Source organism: Eucalyptus grandis, chromosome 9, assembly GCF_016545825.1.
Source record: "Eucalyptus grandis isolate ANBG69807.140 chromosome 9, ASM1654582v1, whole genome shotgun sequence".
NCBI lineage: Eukaryota > Viridiplantae > Streptophyta > Magnoliopsida > Myrtales > Myrtaceae > Eucalyptus > Eucalyptus grandis.
In genome coordinates, this window is record NC_052620.1 from 13,457,246 (window position 1) to 13,475,016 (window position 17,771).

Below are 17,771 nucleotides of genomic sequence, written 5' to 3' on the forward strand. Positions count from 1 at the left end.
CCAACAAAGGAGGGAGTTTTTCAAGTATCACACATTGCTTGATTAATTCCATATCAAGGAAGGCATGGATTATTGATTCGGGGGCAAGCGATCATCTTATATGTGACAAATGATTTTTCTCGAGTATAAATGAAGGATTGAATTTCCCTATTTCTGTACAATTACCCAATGGAAATATATCACTCACATCAGTGTGACAGGAACAATCAATCTCAATCCTCAGATTACTCTTCAAAATGTCCTTTATGTCCCAAAATTCCAATTTAATCTTACTTATGTGTCAAGAGTCTGCAGAGAAAATTCATGTCAGGTATACTTTGATGCTGACACCTATTTCTTTCAAGCTCTTTCAACTGGCAAACTGATGGGCTGGGGTAGCCTTTTTGAATGACTATTTTTCTAGTCAAGTTTTCCCAGTAATTTTGATTTATCCTGCACTTCCTTGACTAAACCATCTTTATGTAATTTGAGCACCCGTGACAAAAATTTCATTATGCATTTGAGATTGGGTCACAGTGCCTCCTTTCCTTGTCCTCAATGTCCCATATGTCCTCTTGTAAAATAGTCTTGTACGCCCTTTTCCATTTGGTAACTCCCGTGTTGATGAAATTTTTTTATTGACCATGTGGATATTTGGGGACCTTACCATACGGTAAATCATGATGGATCTCATTACTTCCTTACAATAGTAGATGATTATTCTCATCCGACATGGATTTTTTTGATGCAGTGTAAAAGTCAAGCTCACTCTCATTTAAAAACATTCATTGCACTATCCAAGAATCAATTCAGAAAATCCATTTAGTGGATTCATACTAAAAACGGGGTAGAGTTCTTTAGCCATAATTGCTCCTCACTTTTTTCATCTCATGGCATCCAACATGAGAGCTCATGCGTCTATACACCACAACAAAATGGAGTGGTTGAACGCAAGCATCGCCACCTTTTGGAAGTCACACGTGCTTTAAAGTTTTAGGCATCGGTTCCGGATAATTATTGGGGAGATTGTGTCATCATAGCAGCTTATTTAATCAACCGCATGCCCACTTGGATACTCATTGGGTGAATGCCTTTTGAACTACTATTTGGGAAGAAATCGGAGCTAAAACATCTCAAAGCTTTTGGATGTCTATATTATGTCGCAACAGTAAGTCCTTGCGACAAGTTGAGTCCCCGCGCTCGGTGTTGCATATTTATGGGATATCCCAATCTACAAAAGGGGTATCGGGTTCTTGAGATATCCACAAAGGAATTCTTGGTTAGTAGAGATGTTATCTTTCACGAGAACATCTTTCCATTCAGTGAGAAGACATCTCCAGAAGAAGACTCAGGGATAATATCCAATCCTCGTGGTTTCTTATCTAATGAGGCATTACCTCGAGATTCTAGTTATGTACCACTAGTACAACCGAGGAATGTTTCTTCTGCTCCTACTTTTATTCCAACAACAACACCAACTTCAGATGAGAATTCGATCTCAAAAACTATTTTGGGGAACAGACTAAAAGACCCCACTGCTAATGAGGAAATTTAGGATACCTCATTAACACCCTCCAGTGAGACAATCCCTTCTCCTCCGAGAGTCGATCCTCCAAGATGTTCTGGTCGGGCTACATGACCTCCAACTTGGACCAAAGATTATGTCTATGCCACTCTCAATTTACCAGGTATTTAATATCCAATCTCATCCTATGTTTCCTTTCATAGATGATCACCGAAACATAGATGTTGCATTAGTCACCTATCAGAAGACAATGAACCATCTAGCTATGATGAGGCATCTACTGATCCACGATGGCAAAAGGCAATTGAGGCAGAACTACAGGTGCTGATTGATAATCAAATATGGGATCTTGTCTCATTGCCACCTAATCGTAAACCGATTGGTTGCAAATGGGTGTACAAGATTAAATATCGTGCTGATGGCTCCATTGAACGGTACAAGGCACGATTAGTGGCCAAGGACTTCACCCAATGAGAAGGCTTTGACTATCACGAGACATTGTCTCTGGTAGCGAAAGATGTCACAGTTCGTTCCTTCTTAGCAGTTCCTGCAATTAATGACTGGCCTCTACATCAAATGGGCGTGCACAATGCCTTCCTTTATAGTGATCTAGATGAAAAAATCTATATGGATATTCCTCAGGGCTTACGGAGATAGGGGGAGAATAAAGTATGTCGTCTCCACAAATCCCTTTATGGGTTGAAACAAGCATCCAAATAGTGGTACGCAAAATTTGCAAATGCTCTTATCACAACAGGCTTCAAGCAATCCAAACATGACTATGCTTTATTCACATGGACTAAAGGTATGTTATCTATTTATTTGTTGATATATGTCGATGACATTCTTGTTATGAGAAATGATAAAGTTGCCATAGAAAGTTTCAAGAAATATTTGCATGCCACTTTCCACATTAAAGACTTAGGAGCACCTAAATATTTCTTTGGAATTGAAATTGCCCAATCTGAACATGGGATTTCCCTTAGTCAATGTAAGTTTATATTGGAGATCATATCAGAAGTAGGTCTATCAGGATGCAGGCCTGCCGTCATTCCCATCGAGCAGAATACTAAGCTAACTACCGCAAATTATGATAAGGGCATATCTCAAAATGATGATCCCATACTCAAAGATCCATCAGGCTATCAAAGACTTGTTGGGAAACTCATATATTTGACTATGACTAGGCTTATATTTCCTATATGGTACAGACACTTAGCCAGTTCATGCATAATCCAAAGCAATCCCATATGGATGTTGCCTTGAAAGTCGTGAATTATTTAAAGAAGTGTCCAGGACTTGGGATACTCCTATCCAAGAAATGCAACATGGAAATGACAACATACTGTGATGCAGACTATGCAACTTGTCCCATGAGTCGAATATTGATCACTGGAGATTGCATCAAATTGGGAGAATCACTACTCTCATGAAAGACCAAGAAACAACCCACTGTGTCTTTATCTTTAGCCAAAGCAGAGTATCGAGCTATGGCTAAAACCACCTGCTAGATAATGTGGATGTGAAATCTACTTAAAGATCTCGGAGTACAAGTGCAAGGGACAACGAAGCTATTTTGTGACAATGATGTGGCTCTCAAACATGCAGCAAATCCTATAGTGCACAAGAGAACCAAGCATATAGAAGTGGATTGTCACTTTACACGAGAAAAAAATTCAAGAAGGAGTAATTGAGACAAGAGGAATTGGGATGACAGAACATCTAGTAGACATCTTCACCAAACCCTTGTGTCAAAAACAGCACGCATATCTATTAAGCAAGCTACGTGTCTTAGACATTTACAAGCCACTAGCTTGAGGGGGAGTGTTAGAAGATATGCGGCAATTGCTCGTGATATTCAAAGGAAGATTTAATTTGATTACGATTGTACACATATCAATTAAAGATTAGATTTAGATTGATTCATAGGATCCTTTACTTCCATTCATTGTGTACATCTTGTATTATATCTACAGGTTGCTGTACATTAGAGATTATTGAAGAGAAAATGCAAAAAATTATTTTCCTTCATTTATGATTTCCTTGCGATCTTCAACTTCTTTTAGGTATGATTGAATCACTTGCATCCATCTCTTATTAAATCTCATGGATTTGTACTTTCATACATGGTTAAGCACTTTCTCAATGGATCATATGATCTAATATCATATTATTGTTAACTCATTCATCCATCCAAATATTGCGCTCGCTTGAACCCATTCAAAGATCTGTAACACTAAGGGTGATTAGTTCCCAATTTGGTCCAGTTCCACCTAGGAATCAAGAACTAGACCAAGAGGATCGATTCCCAATTTTTGGGACCGAGGACTTGACTGGACAGTCCTAGGACTGCGAACTGACTAGACCAACCGGTTCTGTCCCATTTACTTACCCAAAAAAAAAAATTTAAAAAAATACTAGAGTTGACTAGATAGTCCTAGGACTGCGAACTGGACTGGACCAACTGGTTCTTTCCCATAAAGTCGATTACTTACCCAAAAAAAAAATTAAAAAATTAAAAAAAATACTAGGGTTGTTACTATTTTTAATTATTTAGGATTTATTGTTATTTTTAAGAAATTAAAAAATATATTCTTAAATAAAAGAGTCAATCTGGTTCAGTCCGATGTCCCCAAGAATTGAGACCGGATCGACAATCACCGGTCCCATTTCTATGGAATTAGGAATCGGACCGATCCTTCCGGAAACTTGATCACATTAGCCGATTTGGTCTAGTCCGGGCGATTCTCAATTTAGGTAGTTGAACATGCTCACTCCTATACAACACCCGGTTCAACGAGATTGAGGAGCAATTGTCGAAGCAAGAGATAAGATGTGACTCTTGAAAGTCTTCTAGCATGGCTTAGGGGACCACACCAAACACGACAAATTTTAAGCTAGAAAATATCGGTAATTGTAAAAGAGATAAGGATTGAGAATATCAAGAAGTAGATTTAGCATGAGAAACTTAAATTTTTAAATGAGAAAACATCGCTAATTGTAAATCGAATGACAAATCCGTGGGGCTCCAAACGCAACGGGGTAAAGAAGATAATATAGAGCTGAGCTTAGAAAGCCACGGTCGTACCGTCAAACGTGGGTGGCGTGCTCGTCTCGGTCGGCTCGACTACAAGGAACCCCTGATCAGTCCTACCGGCGAAGAAGGGATGGAGAAGGACGAGTCGCCAGAGTCAACGGCTACGGTTGCGGTCAACTTCGGGAGGTCAATCATAGTACCCAGCGTGCAGGAGCTGGCGAGGAAGCCCATCGTCAACCTCCCGCCCCGATACGTGCGCTGCTCCGATGATGAGGACCCTGTCTCCGGCGATGCTTCTGAGTCCGTCCCCGTCGTCGACGTTCAACGCTTGGCTCGCGGAGATCCGGTCGAGCTGGAGAAATTGCACTTCGCTTGCAAAGACTGGGGATTCTTCCAGGTACACCAGAATTCTCCTTCGTTTCTTTTTAAATTTTATTTTTCTATTGATGGTAAGACACAGGTGCGTATGTGTGTATGTATGGATGTATGTATAATATGCTGTAGAAGTTGATAAGTTGATGTGACATAAAAGAAGTAGGAAGAAAAGTAATTTAGAAAGAAGGGGTAAGTCTCTCCAGGAAGAGTCTTGAGACCTTGTAAATGGTCATAGGCATTTAGTCAATGAGATGCTGTCTAAGCTCACATTGGATAAAGAGGGCCGGAAAAGGAAGAAACCTTTTTTTCCAAGTCTGTTGGATGATTGATGATTGCAGATTCAGTGTTAGAACTACATCTGACCTGAACATATATCACTAATCCAGAGGAGTCAGCCAATCTAAGATGTACAACAAATTAGGATATTCACTTGTTAACGATTGTTTCACTGCATGGCCGGGAATTATTAGTTCTATAGTTATTAGCTCATAGTAGGGATTGAGCTACCAAACTGCTCTACCCTGTGATGAAGATAAGAATTTTTGCATTTGACCTTAGAGTGGAATTTAGAATTAAGATGCTCATTTCTGTTTGGATGTCCTTCTTGAGTACTTCACTAATTTGTGCATGGTTAAGCGTAGGTTGTAAATCATGGAGTTAGCGTGCTGTTGCTGGAGGAATTCAAACGGGAAATCAAGAGTTTCTTCGACCTTCCTTATGAAGAAAAGCAAAAGCTGTGGCAGCAACCGGAGAACCATGAAGGGTTTGGGCAGCTCCTCGTGGTGTCGGAGGAGCAGAAGCTAGACTGGTCGGACATGTTCTACATAACCACCCTGCCACTTGGTCTGCGGAAGGCCGATCTATTTGAGAAGCTCCCTGAGAATCTCAGGTAGAGTCTCATGCTTGGCCTGCTGTGCATGGCGCATGTGGTTTTTGCATAATGACGATGATGATGAGCAGAAAATTTATTTGACAGGGATGTTGAATTGAGTGACTGAGTGCCAATATGAAGCACCTACTGTGAATCCTTTTAGTTGTGCTGAAATAACTGCTAATTCAGCTAAGTCCGTCTGATATATACATTTGCGGCTGTTGTTGCCACAGGAACAAGTTAGAAGAGTATTCGTTGGAAGTGAAAAAGTTAGCCCTATTGATCTTAGGTCACATGGCGAGAGCTCTGAAGATGGAAGCCGAGGAGATCAGAGAAATGTTCGGTGACGGTGTTCAATCCATGAGGATGAATTACTATCCTCCATGTCCAGAGCCAGACATGACCATTGGTTTCACTCCTCACTCTGATGCTGTTGCGCTGACGATCCTTTTTCAGCTCAATGAAACAGTAGGCTTGCAAATCAAAAGGGAAGGGAGATGGGTACCCGTAAAACCGCTTCATAATGCCTTTGTTGTCAACATTGGTGACATTATGGAGGTAATAATGTTTGTTCTTTTCTGGCATGGTGTATTTGAGAGTTATATCTGGAAAATGGGAAGCAGAAACAGAGAAGCTATGATCCTGGTGTGATAGCTCAGTTGAGAATTCAACTAGGAAGAGCTTAAAATGATGCATTTTTTGTTTTGTCTTCTTATACATATGCAATAATGTCTAAGTAAGTAGCATTGCTAAAACCTGAAGATTGAAAAGGTTTTTATATCTGTGGACATCAGTAAACATAGCATGTGGCATGTGCTAATCATGAGAGCGAGTTGTACAACTATACAGTCAATAGCGCAGAGGAAATACTGTTTGAAATTGTAAAATGATGACGTATGATTGTTGTAGTCAGCTAATGTTTATTTTGCTGCCATTTAATACTTTCTTCAGTATATGTACTATCATAGAGAAAGTGTTTCTCCGTCTGCTATGTTGGCTTTGCATTCTTTTATTGTTTTTACCACTATGATGACTGCCTTCGTTCTCTGTCGCACATACTACAAGCTGACGGATAGTTCAGGTACCGATGAAAGTATAAATCATGGTTTAGGACTGCTGTTTTTACGCTCTTCTAAATGCCACTTGACAAGGTCTTGATGGAAGTTCATAAGAGTTGCTCATTTTCTTGCTTAGCAGGTGCTGCTCCCTGCTCATTCTGTCATGTACTTCAAGATAAGCCATTGAGTTTGTAATAGAAATGTCACTGTTTAGACTCATTCTATCATCATTGTGACGGACAAAGTCACAGAGAGTATGGAAAACACCAAAGTCTGTGTGTTATTTTTAAGTGGTTTCAGTGTGGTTCCCACATGTAATTGAAACTTTGGTGATCTGGCGACTACTGCCTCAGGTTATGAGAACATACACATAGTCGGCTATGGATTACGCTCCAAATGAATCTGCTAACCTTTGTCTCTTTGGTTCCGTCATGCAGATTTTCAGCAATGGCATATATCGGAGCATTGAGCATCGGGCCACCGTGAATTCCACTAAAGAGAGGCTCTCTGTAGCCACATTTTACAGTTGCAGGCTAGATACTGTCTTGGGACCGGCACCTAGCCTTATTAGCTGCGATAACCCCGCCATTTTCCGACGAGTCCCTTTGGAGGCATATTTCAAGGAATTTTTCAGTCGGAAATTGAATGGAAAGTCATACCTAGATTTCATGAGAATTGCTGGTGCATTGTAGGATATAAAAGGTTTTCATATCTGGGGACGTCAGCAAATATTGTATGTAGCATGTGGTAATGATAGGTACAGAATGTACAACCATACAGCCGATAGTGTGGTGGAAATACTGTTTGAAATTGTAAAATAGTGAAGTACAAAGAAGATGAGCTTGTCGAAGTTGGTTAATGTTTTATTTTGCTGTCATTCAGCACTTTCTTCAGTATGTGCACTATCAGAGAGCAAGTGTTCGTCCCTCTGTTATCTTTTCTCTGCATTCTTTTATTTTTCACACTATGATGACTGTCTTCGTGCTCTGTTACACATTCTACTAGTTGACTGGTAGTTCTTGTATTTTGGTTTAGTATTGCTGTTTTTAAGCTGTTCCGCAGGCCACACAAACAAGGTGTTGATGGAAATGGATAAGAGTTGCTCATTTTCTTGCTTAGCCAATATCGTTCGCTGCTCATTCTGCCATGTAATTCAAGATAGGCCATTGAATTCGTGATAAATATCAGGTTAGAAATGTCACTGAATAGACTGATTTTATCATCAACGTGATGGACAAAGTCAGAGAGTACATAACTTGTTTCTTAGCATGCAACGGCTTTGGACTTCTTGGGCTGCTTAATATTGCAATCACTTTCATATTCATTGATGATGCCTGGGAGCTTCAGGTCCTTTGCGCGGTTGCTGGCGTCAAGGATGGCGTCTGCCTCAATTTTGGCAAGGGACAAAAGGGTCAAACGCCCTGACTTGGGGATTTTAGTTGCAATTTAAATTGATCACAACCACTCAATTTTTCTCCTAATCTTATCCGATTGTGTCCTTGAGATAGCAAATCTAGATGAGAAAGTAACAATTTCTTTTTCTGACCATTATTTTAGGAAGGATCTTGTATACCGGAGAAATTTTTCAGCTTCGAAGGCATTGAGTTCTCATGTTATGCGGGATTAATGCTTGGAAATTGATTTTTTGAAACTAAATGTGCTTAACAAGTGCCTCAAGATGCTCGTTAATGATAAATTTATAAAATTTGCTCTAACCCTTGTCTGAAAATTCCTACACTAATTTATAGTACGAAGAAATGAATGCGATAAATATCACTGGTGGAAATCCTAGTCAAATGATTAACGTGGTGAACGAAAGGCCCGAATTGTACTTTTTATGTTCATAATTTTCAGTAAGTGATTCTATTAGGATTTAATTAATAAATAATTTCCCTTGGATCTGTTTTCTTTAGAGCGGTTATGAAACATGGATCACCACATTGGTTGTTAACGAAAGCTAATACACTCCAAGATTTCATATCAGAGGAGTGATAGGTTGGAAATTTATTGAGTTTAGTGGGTTCAAAATATTTTTCTGACTAAACGATGTTAAAAACAGACATTAAGAATGCATTTGATAACAATTTTGTTTTCAAAAACAATTTTTGCTTAAAAATGATTTTTTTTTAAATTTTGTTTATTGTACGAGTTTCTAAGTATTTGAAGGCATTTGGTAACTGTTCAAAAATTTTATTCTCGAGATAGAAATACATTTGATAAAATCTCAAATTCTTTTGTGGATTAGAATTTCTTTTAATTTTTTGATACTTTAATTATACTTTTCTCTCTTTTTTTTTGCTTTTTTTTTCTCTCTTTTTCCTTTTCCTTTTTCTATCGCTCTTCTTCTTCTCTAGTTGGTTGCTAGCCATGGCAATGGTCGACGATTAGTTGGGCAAGGTTGAGTTCGGCCGGTGGCCAAGGGAGCTCGCCCGGCCACGACAAGGCTGAGCCTTCCCGGGCCTTGCTAGCGAGGCTCCGGCGAGCTCGTCGACCACGTGGCCGATGACGGCAATAAGCAAGAAAACGAGAAAAGGAAAGAAAAGAAAATGAAAAAAAGAAAAGAGAGAAAAAAAGAAAACTTAGCTTGATTCCGAGAATTGTTCTCGAAAACAAAGAAATAACTTTTTTTTCTACTTTTTGATTATATTTTAATTTATACTTATGAACAAATTTATTCTCACGAACAAAAAAGTTACTAAATAAATTTATGTTCTTTTTTTGTTTCGAGGAATAGAAGAATAGAATTAGATATTATTTGGGCAATTAACAACATATTGTAAGGGTACATTTGGTAGTCATTATGTTTCCGAAAGTAATTTTTACTCATAAATGATTTTTTTTTAAAATTCTATTCTTTAGACGAGTTTTTTAACATTTGAATATATTTGATAACTATCCAAATTTTCAATTTTTTTTTTTTTGTAACTTAGAATTTCTTTTATTTTTTAATAATTTTATTGCATTTTTCTCTTTTCTCTTTTCTCTCTTGTTTCTTTTCTATTTTTTTCTTTTTCCTTCTCCTCTTCTTCTTTCTCTAGTCGGTCACTGGTCACGGCGATGGTAGACAACCTGCTAGATGAGATTCGGCAAGGTTGCTAGCCTCAAGGAGCCTCGCCTAACCATTAGCGATAGGGGTGAGCGTGGTTCCTAGGTAGAACCGGGAACTAGAGAACCGGACCGGAGGGTCCAATTTGGTTCCCGGTTCTAAAGGAACCGGTTCCGGTTCTCGTTCCTTTTTTCTAGGAGCTGGCTGTTCTGGTTCCGGTTCCAGTTCTGATTGGTTGGAATCAAAACCGGTTAGGGCAAATAGAAAATGCCCCAAATCAATTTCACACTTTCACCTTTTGACACTCATAGTTCTCTGTCTCTCCCGTTCTCTGCCTCTACCCACCACCAATGCCACTCGCCCTCGACGCCGCCGCCAGATGCCCTAACCCTCAATGCCGCCACCGAACACCGCTGGATGCCCATCACCCCGCTCTCATCTCACCCTTGCCTCTTTCTCCCTCGACGCTGTCACCCCTTGCTTGCCTCGCTGCTCAGCCGCTAGCTGTCGATGCCACCAGTGGATGTTGCTCGTCCCCTCGGTGGAGGCTACTCACCACTCGCGCAGCTGCCCCTAACGCTGCTCGCTCGGTCGCCCTCGACATTGCTCACCCCTGACGTTGCTTGGCCAGCCGCCCAAAACATCGCTAGCCCAGTTAGCCCTTGACGCTGCTCACCAGTCGACGACGCTTGTCTCTCGCTCGAGATGGCCCTTGACTTTGCTCGCCAGCCGACGACGCTCGCTACTCGCAAGCCGACGACGCTTGCTAAGGAAGGGGAAGACTATGTCTGAAGTGACCAACAACAAGAAAGTAATCAAAAAGATTCTCAAGGAAGGGGAAGGGTATGAGAGGCCTAACGAAAGGAGCTGTAGTTGAAAGTACTTATTTTTGTGCCCAAACATTTCTTACATCCTATGGACAAGATGATCCACGTCTTTATCTGAGTAACTTAAGAATCTTAGTGTAAAATGAAAGTGACTTATATATGATTTGCTCAATGGCCTCTGTGGTTGTTGATGTGTGTGATTCTGAGTTTACAGTGAAATTGATTGGGAAGTTGCAAGATGGCACAATATTTGTGAAGAAGGGCCATGATGATAGTAAGGAGTTATTTGAGTTCAAGACCGACGAAGGTGATTGAACTTGTTGGATGTGTTACTTGTCTTTTTTACTGTAGTCTATTGGTTAGCTAAAGATTATTCTTTGGACAGAACAAGTAGTCGACGGGCTTGACAAAGCTGTGATAAACATGAAAAAGGGAGAGGTTGCTTTGTTGACTGTTGCACCTAAGTATGCTTTCGAATCTTTTGAGTCTAAGTAGGATCTGGCTATGGTACCTCCTGTTGGAGAAAACTTCCTTATTTGTTCTAAAGTTGACAAAACATTTCCATCGGTCTAGTTTAAAGACTTGTAGACTCTATCGTCAAAGTCTAAAGACCTCCAAACTCAAGATTCAAAGTCTACCCTCACCGATAGCTTCTAGACCAACAAAGAAAAGATTTATTCGATTAATAAGACTTATCCAAATGCGAGTACATCTTTAAGGTTGGTTCGTACGGTTGAAGAAGATCCCACGGTTAGAGATAACATCTCGTGATCAATTATTCTTATTAAAATTAATACGGATAATTAGATCTATTGATTGGTGAAGTATACTTGGAAGGTTCTACTTAAGGAAACCTAGATCCTGATTGTATGGGCGAGTATAATTGGTGGGCTATCATCACATTCCTTAAATAAACTTGAGATCTCCCTAATTGATTCTGTCCAATGGATAAATTGGAAGAACTCCTTTGGAAGGTGCCAACGGTTATAATGGCATGGAGGAGTATATAAGGAAGACGCTCAAGTTATTTGAGTGTGTGCGTGAAAGAAAAATTTCAAAGTTTGAAACTCCTAGTTCTTTGTTGATTCAATCACTGAGCTTAAGTTATACTCAAAAGAGAGATTAAATACTAGTGAGACCTTAAGGAAGTGTAGTAGAGTCTCTACACTGTGGAATCAATGACGTGAGACTATAAAATTTCTTTTGGTTCTTAGTGGAATCTAACCAGTGGGCTGTTAGTGTGGAAGAGTGGACGTAGGCTTGGTCTAAGTCGAACCACTATAAACTTTGCGTTCAATTCTCTTTCCCTAAACTTTTTACTTTAATTCGTAGTCTTATATATCTGTTTACTGTCTTTTACATCTGCAGTCTATTATTCTCAAAAGATGAATTAAGTTGTTAAGTCTTGCAAAAACTTCTTTAACACCTATTCACCCCCCTCTAGGTGTTTTTACTAGCCTTAACACCTCATAGTTCGATCGTGTATTATGAGGTAGAGTTGGTCTCTTTTGTCAAGGTATGTGAGCAAGCTCTTGTTCACGCGCTATTATGGCACAATCCTCATTGTAAACTTCGGGGCACTGATACAATAATATCTAAACATTCGATGTTTAGGACAAGGAGTCGTGGGACATGAATACTGAGGAGAAGATTGAGGCTGCAAGCAAGAAGAAAGGAGAATGAAATGTTCTATTTAAGGCAGGGAAGTATGCGAGGGCTTCCAAGAGATATGAAAAGGTACCTCTCGGCTATTTATGTGGTTAGCTAGTTGTCATGTGTTCCATTATTTAAAGCACTTGCTACGAGGTATTGTTTTGTTTCATGCTAAGTGGTGAGGCTAATGATTTTCAAATCTGACTCTTGAGTCTTGATGGAGCATAGGCCTAGTAACATGCTACGAGAAACTATGCTTATCTTTTATTCTTGTTGGAAGTTCACATGATTGTCTCCTGTTTCTTGTGTTGCTACCATTTCTTTGGATCAAATCAAGCACTGTTTAGTTTTTACTCATAGCCTCTGTTGTGTGGCTGGTTCAGTGTTCTTTAGACTTGGGGTTGGTTGCTTTTTTTCAATTGATGTCATTATCTATTATATGTTGAAGTATGGTATAATAGGAAAGCAGATTCTCAAACACTGATTTAGATTGAGATTTTCATTGTAGTTTCTCCGGTCCATTGTGAAGATTCTTTTTCTAGTTTTTAGCAATAAACTCATAGTTTTATGAAATAATAGACAACTCACTGGTCAAAGTAGAGCTTTATTTGGTAATATCTCTTAAAGAGGGCAATTACATAGAATATGATACCTCCTTTAGCGAAGATGAGAAGAAACAAGCGAAGGCACTAAAAGTTGCTTGCAATCTGAATGAAGTAGCATGCAAGCTGAAACTCAAAGATTACAAGCAGGCCGAGAAACTATGCACCAAGGTTTGCAGCATTTCCTTGCCATTGCAAAAGCTCTAGGTGTGATGCATGAATGTTTTCTCATGTTTGAATCTATCTCAAGTTTTGGAGCTGGATAACAGGAATGTGAAGGCTCTTTATCGGAGGGCGTAGGCTTACATTCAGCTGGCTAATCTTGATTTTGCTGAATTTGACATAAAGAAGGCGCTAGAGATTGATCTTGACAATAGGTACTTTTTTTTTTGTTCCTTTTTCATTCTCTAAGATGTTTCTTTTGTGGTATGGGATATCTTGAACATTGAAATATGGTGTATGCGGAAATGTGGTGCTTACACATTTAATTTGCCTTGTCAAAATAGGGATGTGAAACTGGAGTATAAAGTATTGAAGGAGAAGGTCAAGGAGTACAAGAAAAAGGATGCCAAGTTCTATGGCAATATGTCTACCAAAATGAGCAAACTAGAACCAGTTGAGGTAAGAATCAGAAAGATTCACGGTTAGGAAATCCTTGTATTACTTATATCCACTTCACCTACCATCTAAAGGACAAGATGCTTAATTAGATTTGTCCAAAATTTGCAGAAACCCATCATTCTTGCTCTTTCCAACCCAACTTCACAGTTTGAATGTAAGCAGAAGAAGCTTATAAAGTGCCAAAACTTGGCATGGAGGGACACTTAAGTGCCAAAACTTTGGAAATGTACACTTAAGTGCTAGTTTCAGAGTAAAGTGGAACACTTAAGTGTCACTCCGGCCAAAATCCGGCCAAATTGTCGATGTGGCAATTTTCCGGCGAGTTGGGTGCAAAACATCGTCGTTTTGCTCGCTGACGTGGCGACAAATTGCAAAAATGACGTCATTTTGTGTCTTATGTGTAAATAATTAACATAAAAATTAATTAAATTAAATTTAAACTTAATTTTATTTAAAATATTCTAAAAAATTAAAATTAAAAAACCTAAAATTTAAAATAAAAGGGGGGAGGAGGGAGGCGCCGAAGGGGGCGGTTGAGGGCCGTGAGCCCTCGCCATAGATCCGGGCGAGGGCTCGCAGGCCCTGCCGCCTCCTCGCCGTCACCGGAAGGGCTGGCAACGGTGGGGGAGCATCGACCGGGGTTGTTGAGCCCGGCCGAGGGTCGGTGACGTTGGCCGACCGGTGGTGAGGGCTCACGGGCCCTCGCCGCCGGTCGGCCGAGGGCCGGCGACCCCGGTTGACCCTCCCCCTCCCCCTCCGTCACCGGCCCTTCTTGACGGCGGCGGGGAGGCGGCGGCGCAAGGGCTCAGCCCTCAACCCCCTTCGGCTACTTCCCCCTTCTTTTTTTTTTTTAAATTAAGTTTTTAAATTTTTAGGTTTTTTATTTTTTAGGTTTTTTAATTTAAGGTTTTCTATTTTTTAGGTTTTTTAATTTTAGGTTTTTTAATTTTAGTTTTTTAATTTTTAGAATATTTTAAATAAAATTAAGTTTAAATTTAATTTAATTAATTTTTATATTAATTATTTACACATCGGACACAAAACGATGTTGTTTTTGCAATTTGTCGCCACATTAGCAAGCGAAACGACGCCGTTTTGCACCCAACTCGTCAGAAAATTGCCACGTCAGCAATTTGGCCGGATTTTGGCCGGAGTGACACTTAAGTGTTCCACTTTACTCCGAAACTGGCACTTAAGTGTACCTTTCCGAAGTTTTGGCACTTAAGTGTCCCTTTGTGCCAAGTTTTGGCACTCCAGGTGTCCCAAACTCATAGAATAAGCTTATAATTGGAGTCAGGTAACATCGTCACGCAAGTTCTGTCTCACTGAAATTTGCCAATCTCTTTCTTTATGAAATACAAATACTCGTTACTTGACTTGTTTTCTTAATGTTTAATATGAATTCTGTTCTTGCAGGGCCGTGCTATATTCACCAGTGGGAGCCCATTTGCTCTTGTTGAATTCAAGGGGAAGACTCTTGTGCCTGGCCAGGTCTTTAACGAATAACATATATCTCAACTCAACTCTAGATGCAAGTACATGAAATCTCGACAACTAACTTCATTGTTCTTTTTTTTTTCCAGGCCAATAATGCACACATTTTCCTAGGACTTAGTCTAGGCTTTTGATAATGTCTGGGCTTGCAAAATTTGGTATTCTAACGGCATGAAAATTCAGTTTGCTCATGGAGCGGCATTAGTCAAATGAACATAAAGGTGCTTTTTTTTTTTTTTTTTTTTTTTTTTTTGGGATGCTTCCACTCCCAAGGAACTATTTTTGGCAATTTATGGACATAGAAGCTTTGATTTGTCTCTTTCATTATTCGTTATAGTTCAAATTTGAAAATGAAAAAAGAAAAAAAGAACTTGTTGGAACCTGGAACTGACTCTAGAACCTGTGATAGGGTAGGTTCCAGGTTCTTGGTTCTGACGGGTAGGTTACAGATTCCAAAAAATGAGGAACTTGTATCCAAGGGTAGGTTCTAGGTTCTAGATGGAACCAAACCGGAATCGGGAACCGCTCACCCCTAACCAGCGAGGCTTGACCTCGCCCAAATTTGGTGATGTTGACCTTGTACCGATTCGGCAAGGTCTAGCCTTGCCGACTAAGCCTTGCCTAGCTAATAGGAAATAGGCCTTGCTCTTGCCTAGCGAGGCTTGGCGAGGTCGTCGGACCTCATCTAGCAAGAAGTCCATCTATGTCTTGAAGAAATATGGAAAAGAAGAAAATGCAAAGAAGAAAAGAAAATGGTTTGGCTTGATTTTGGGATTGTTCATATAATTTTTTTCTACTTCTTCATTCTATTCCAAATCTATTCTTAGGAACAAAAATGTTATCAAAAGCATTTCTTTTTCTTTGTTCTAGGGAACAAAAAAAATAGAATCGAGCATTATTTGTACAAATAAGCCCTAATTTTCTTATTTATATATTGATTTACTAGATATCTTAATAATTTATCAAAATGTGTACGAAATGACAAGCGAATATGACAATCTCAACCTAATATTTTTAACTCAAGATTATTATTTTTATCCTTTGGAGGACCTTTTATATCTCATGAAAGTTTCTAAATCCCCCTTGGTCATGTACAATTCCAAAGCATGGACACATCTTTCTTCTTTTTCCCTTGATCCTTACTTTCCAAATCTTCCAACTAAAAGCAAAAGCCCCACTTTTGTGAAGCTTCTAATTTCAACTTTTCAACTAGTTTTGTTGCTTAAGATGAAAATACAAATTCATTATTTTTCTTTTAGATGTCTATAGTTTTGATTTGCTTTAGTCATTTTCACATTGGGCTCATGAACAAAGCATTGTTTGATTGGTGAAGATATTTGATGTAAAGTGTGAGAAAGTTTCGATGACATCACGCTAATTTGACATTTGAAGCCTTCTTGAAGGACATGGTTGTATATTGAAGCACATCTGTGGAGGAGGCATGCAATTTTAATTGAGTGTTTGTTGACTCAATAAAATCATTGTCAATTCATTAACATACCTTGAGATACCAATTTATGTTTTAGGTTGCATTTTCAAGGCCGCATTTCCAAAGTGATGTATTTTTACTACCACTTTAAGTTGTCAATTATTTGGAGCACTAGGCTTATTAGATTGTTGATGCATACGTTCTCAATTATTTGGATTGTTTTTTTTTTTTCATAGTGTGCCAAGCAACCCCTGGGGTGACGCTAGTAGAGGACCCACCACCCTGACGCCACACTTAAGACACCAAATGCCTCCACTGGGTTTTGAACCCCTCACCTTTAGGGAAGGATCAATGGAGCTCTTATCCGGAGCCACCACGGCCGGTGGTCTCAATTATTTGGATTGTTGATGTTTACGTTATTGATTATTTGGATTGTTGATGTTAATGTTGAGTTATTGATGGTCACGTTGTTGATTACTTGTGTTGTCGATGTTCATGTTGAGTTATTGATTTTCACGTTACTGATTATTTGCATTATCGATGTTCAAGTTACTGACTACTTTAGTTGTCGACTACAAAATGTTGATTTATGAATAGAGTTGCGTGTTCCGATATATGTATATATTTATATAGAAAATGGACATAGTCTGTCCTACAAAATGTCCCGAATTTTTCTACAAATAGAATTGGTTATCTTAATATCAGATAGCTCTCAGCATCTTAATAAAAATATTAATAGAATTGATCTTTCTATTAGGATAATAGTTTCTTTTGAAATGTAATGTTCTAAAAATTTAATTCTTGTTTAGAAAAGTGATATTTTAGTAGGAGATACTACTAAGCCATTTTTCTTGATAATATCTATGAAAATAGATATATGTTTAAAATATTGATCTATATTAGTAGAAAATATTAAAACATCATCAATGTATACTAGGATATATTCATAATAAGAATTAAATATATTATTCATAATTCTTTAAAATTCAAAAGGAGCGTTTTTTAAGCCAAAAGACATCACATTCCATTCATATTGTCCGAATGGTATTACACCTATCTATTTTATTTATTTGAATTTGCCAAGATCTTGACTTCATATCAAATTTTGAAAATATTTTTGAATTATGAAGTCGCTTCAACAATTCTTTTTTGTTTGGAATTGGATACTTGATCCATTTTAGTGCTTTGTTTAAAGGTTTATAATTGATTATCAATCTGGGTACTCCCCTTTTTAGTTCAACATTTTAATTGACA

General features: G+C 38.8%; 1 protein-coding gene and 1 pseudogene across 1 annotated transcript; both read left to right on the plus strand.

The window, feature by feature from the left end:
* Positions 1-4,491: 4,491 nt before the first annotated feature.
* LOC104418350 (protein SRG1) lies at positions 4,492-7,786 on the plus strand. Its single transcript, XM_010029673.3, has 4 exons — positions 4,492-4,938; positions 5,558-5,805; positions 6,021-6,345; positions 7,283-7,786. Exons 1-4 carry the CDS (start codon positions 4,672-4,674, stop codon positions 7,535-7,537), a joined length of 1,095 nt encoding a protein of 364 aa, XP_010027975.2. The 5' UTR covers positions 4,492-4,671; the 3' UTR covers positions 7,538-7,786.
* A 2,116-nt stretch (positions 7,787-9,902) lies between these two features.
* Positions 9,903-15,100, plus strand: LOC104420298 (annotated as a pseudogene).
* Positions 15,101-17,771: the final 2,671 nt, after the last annotated feature.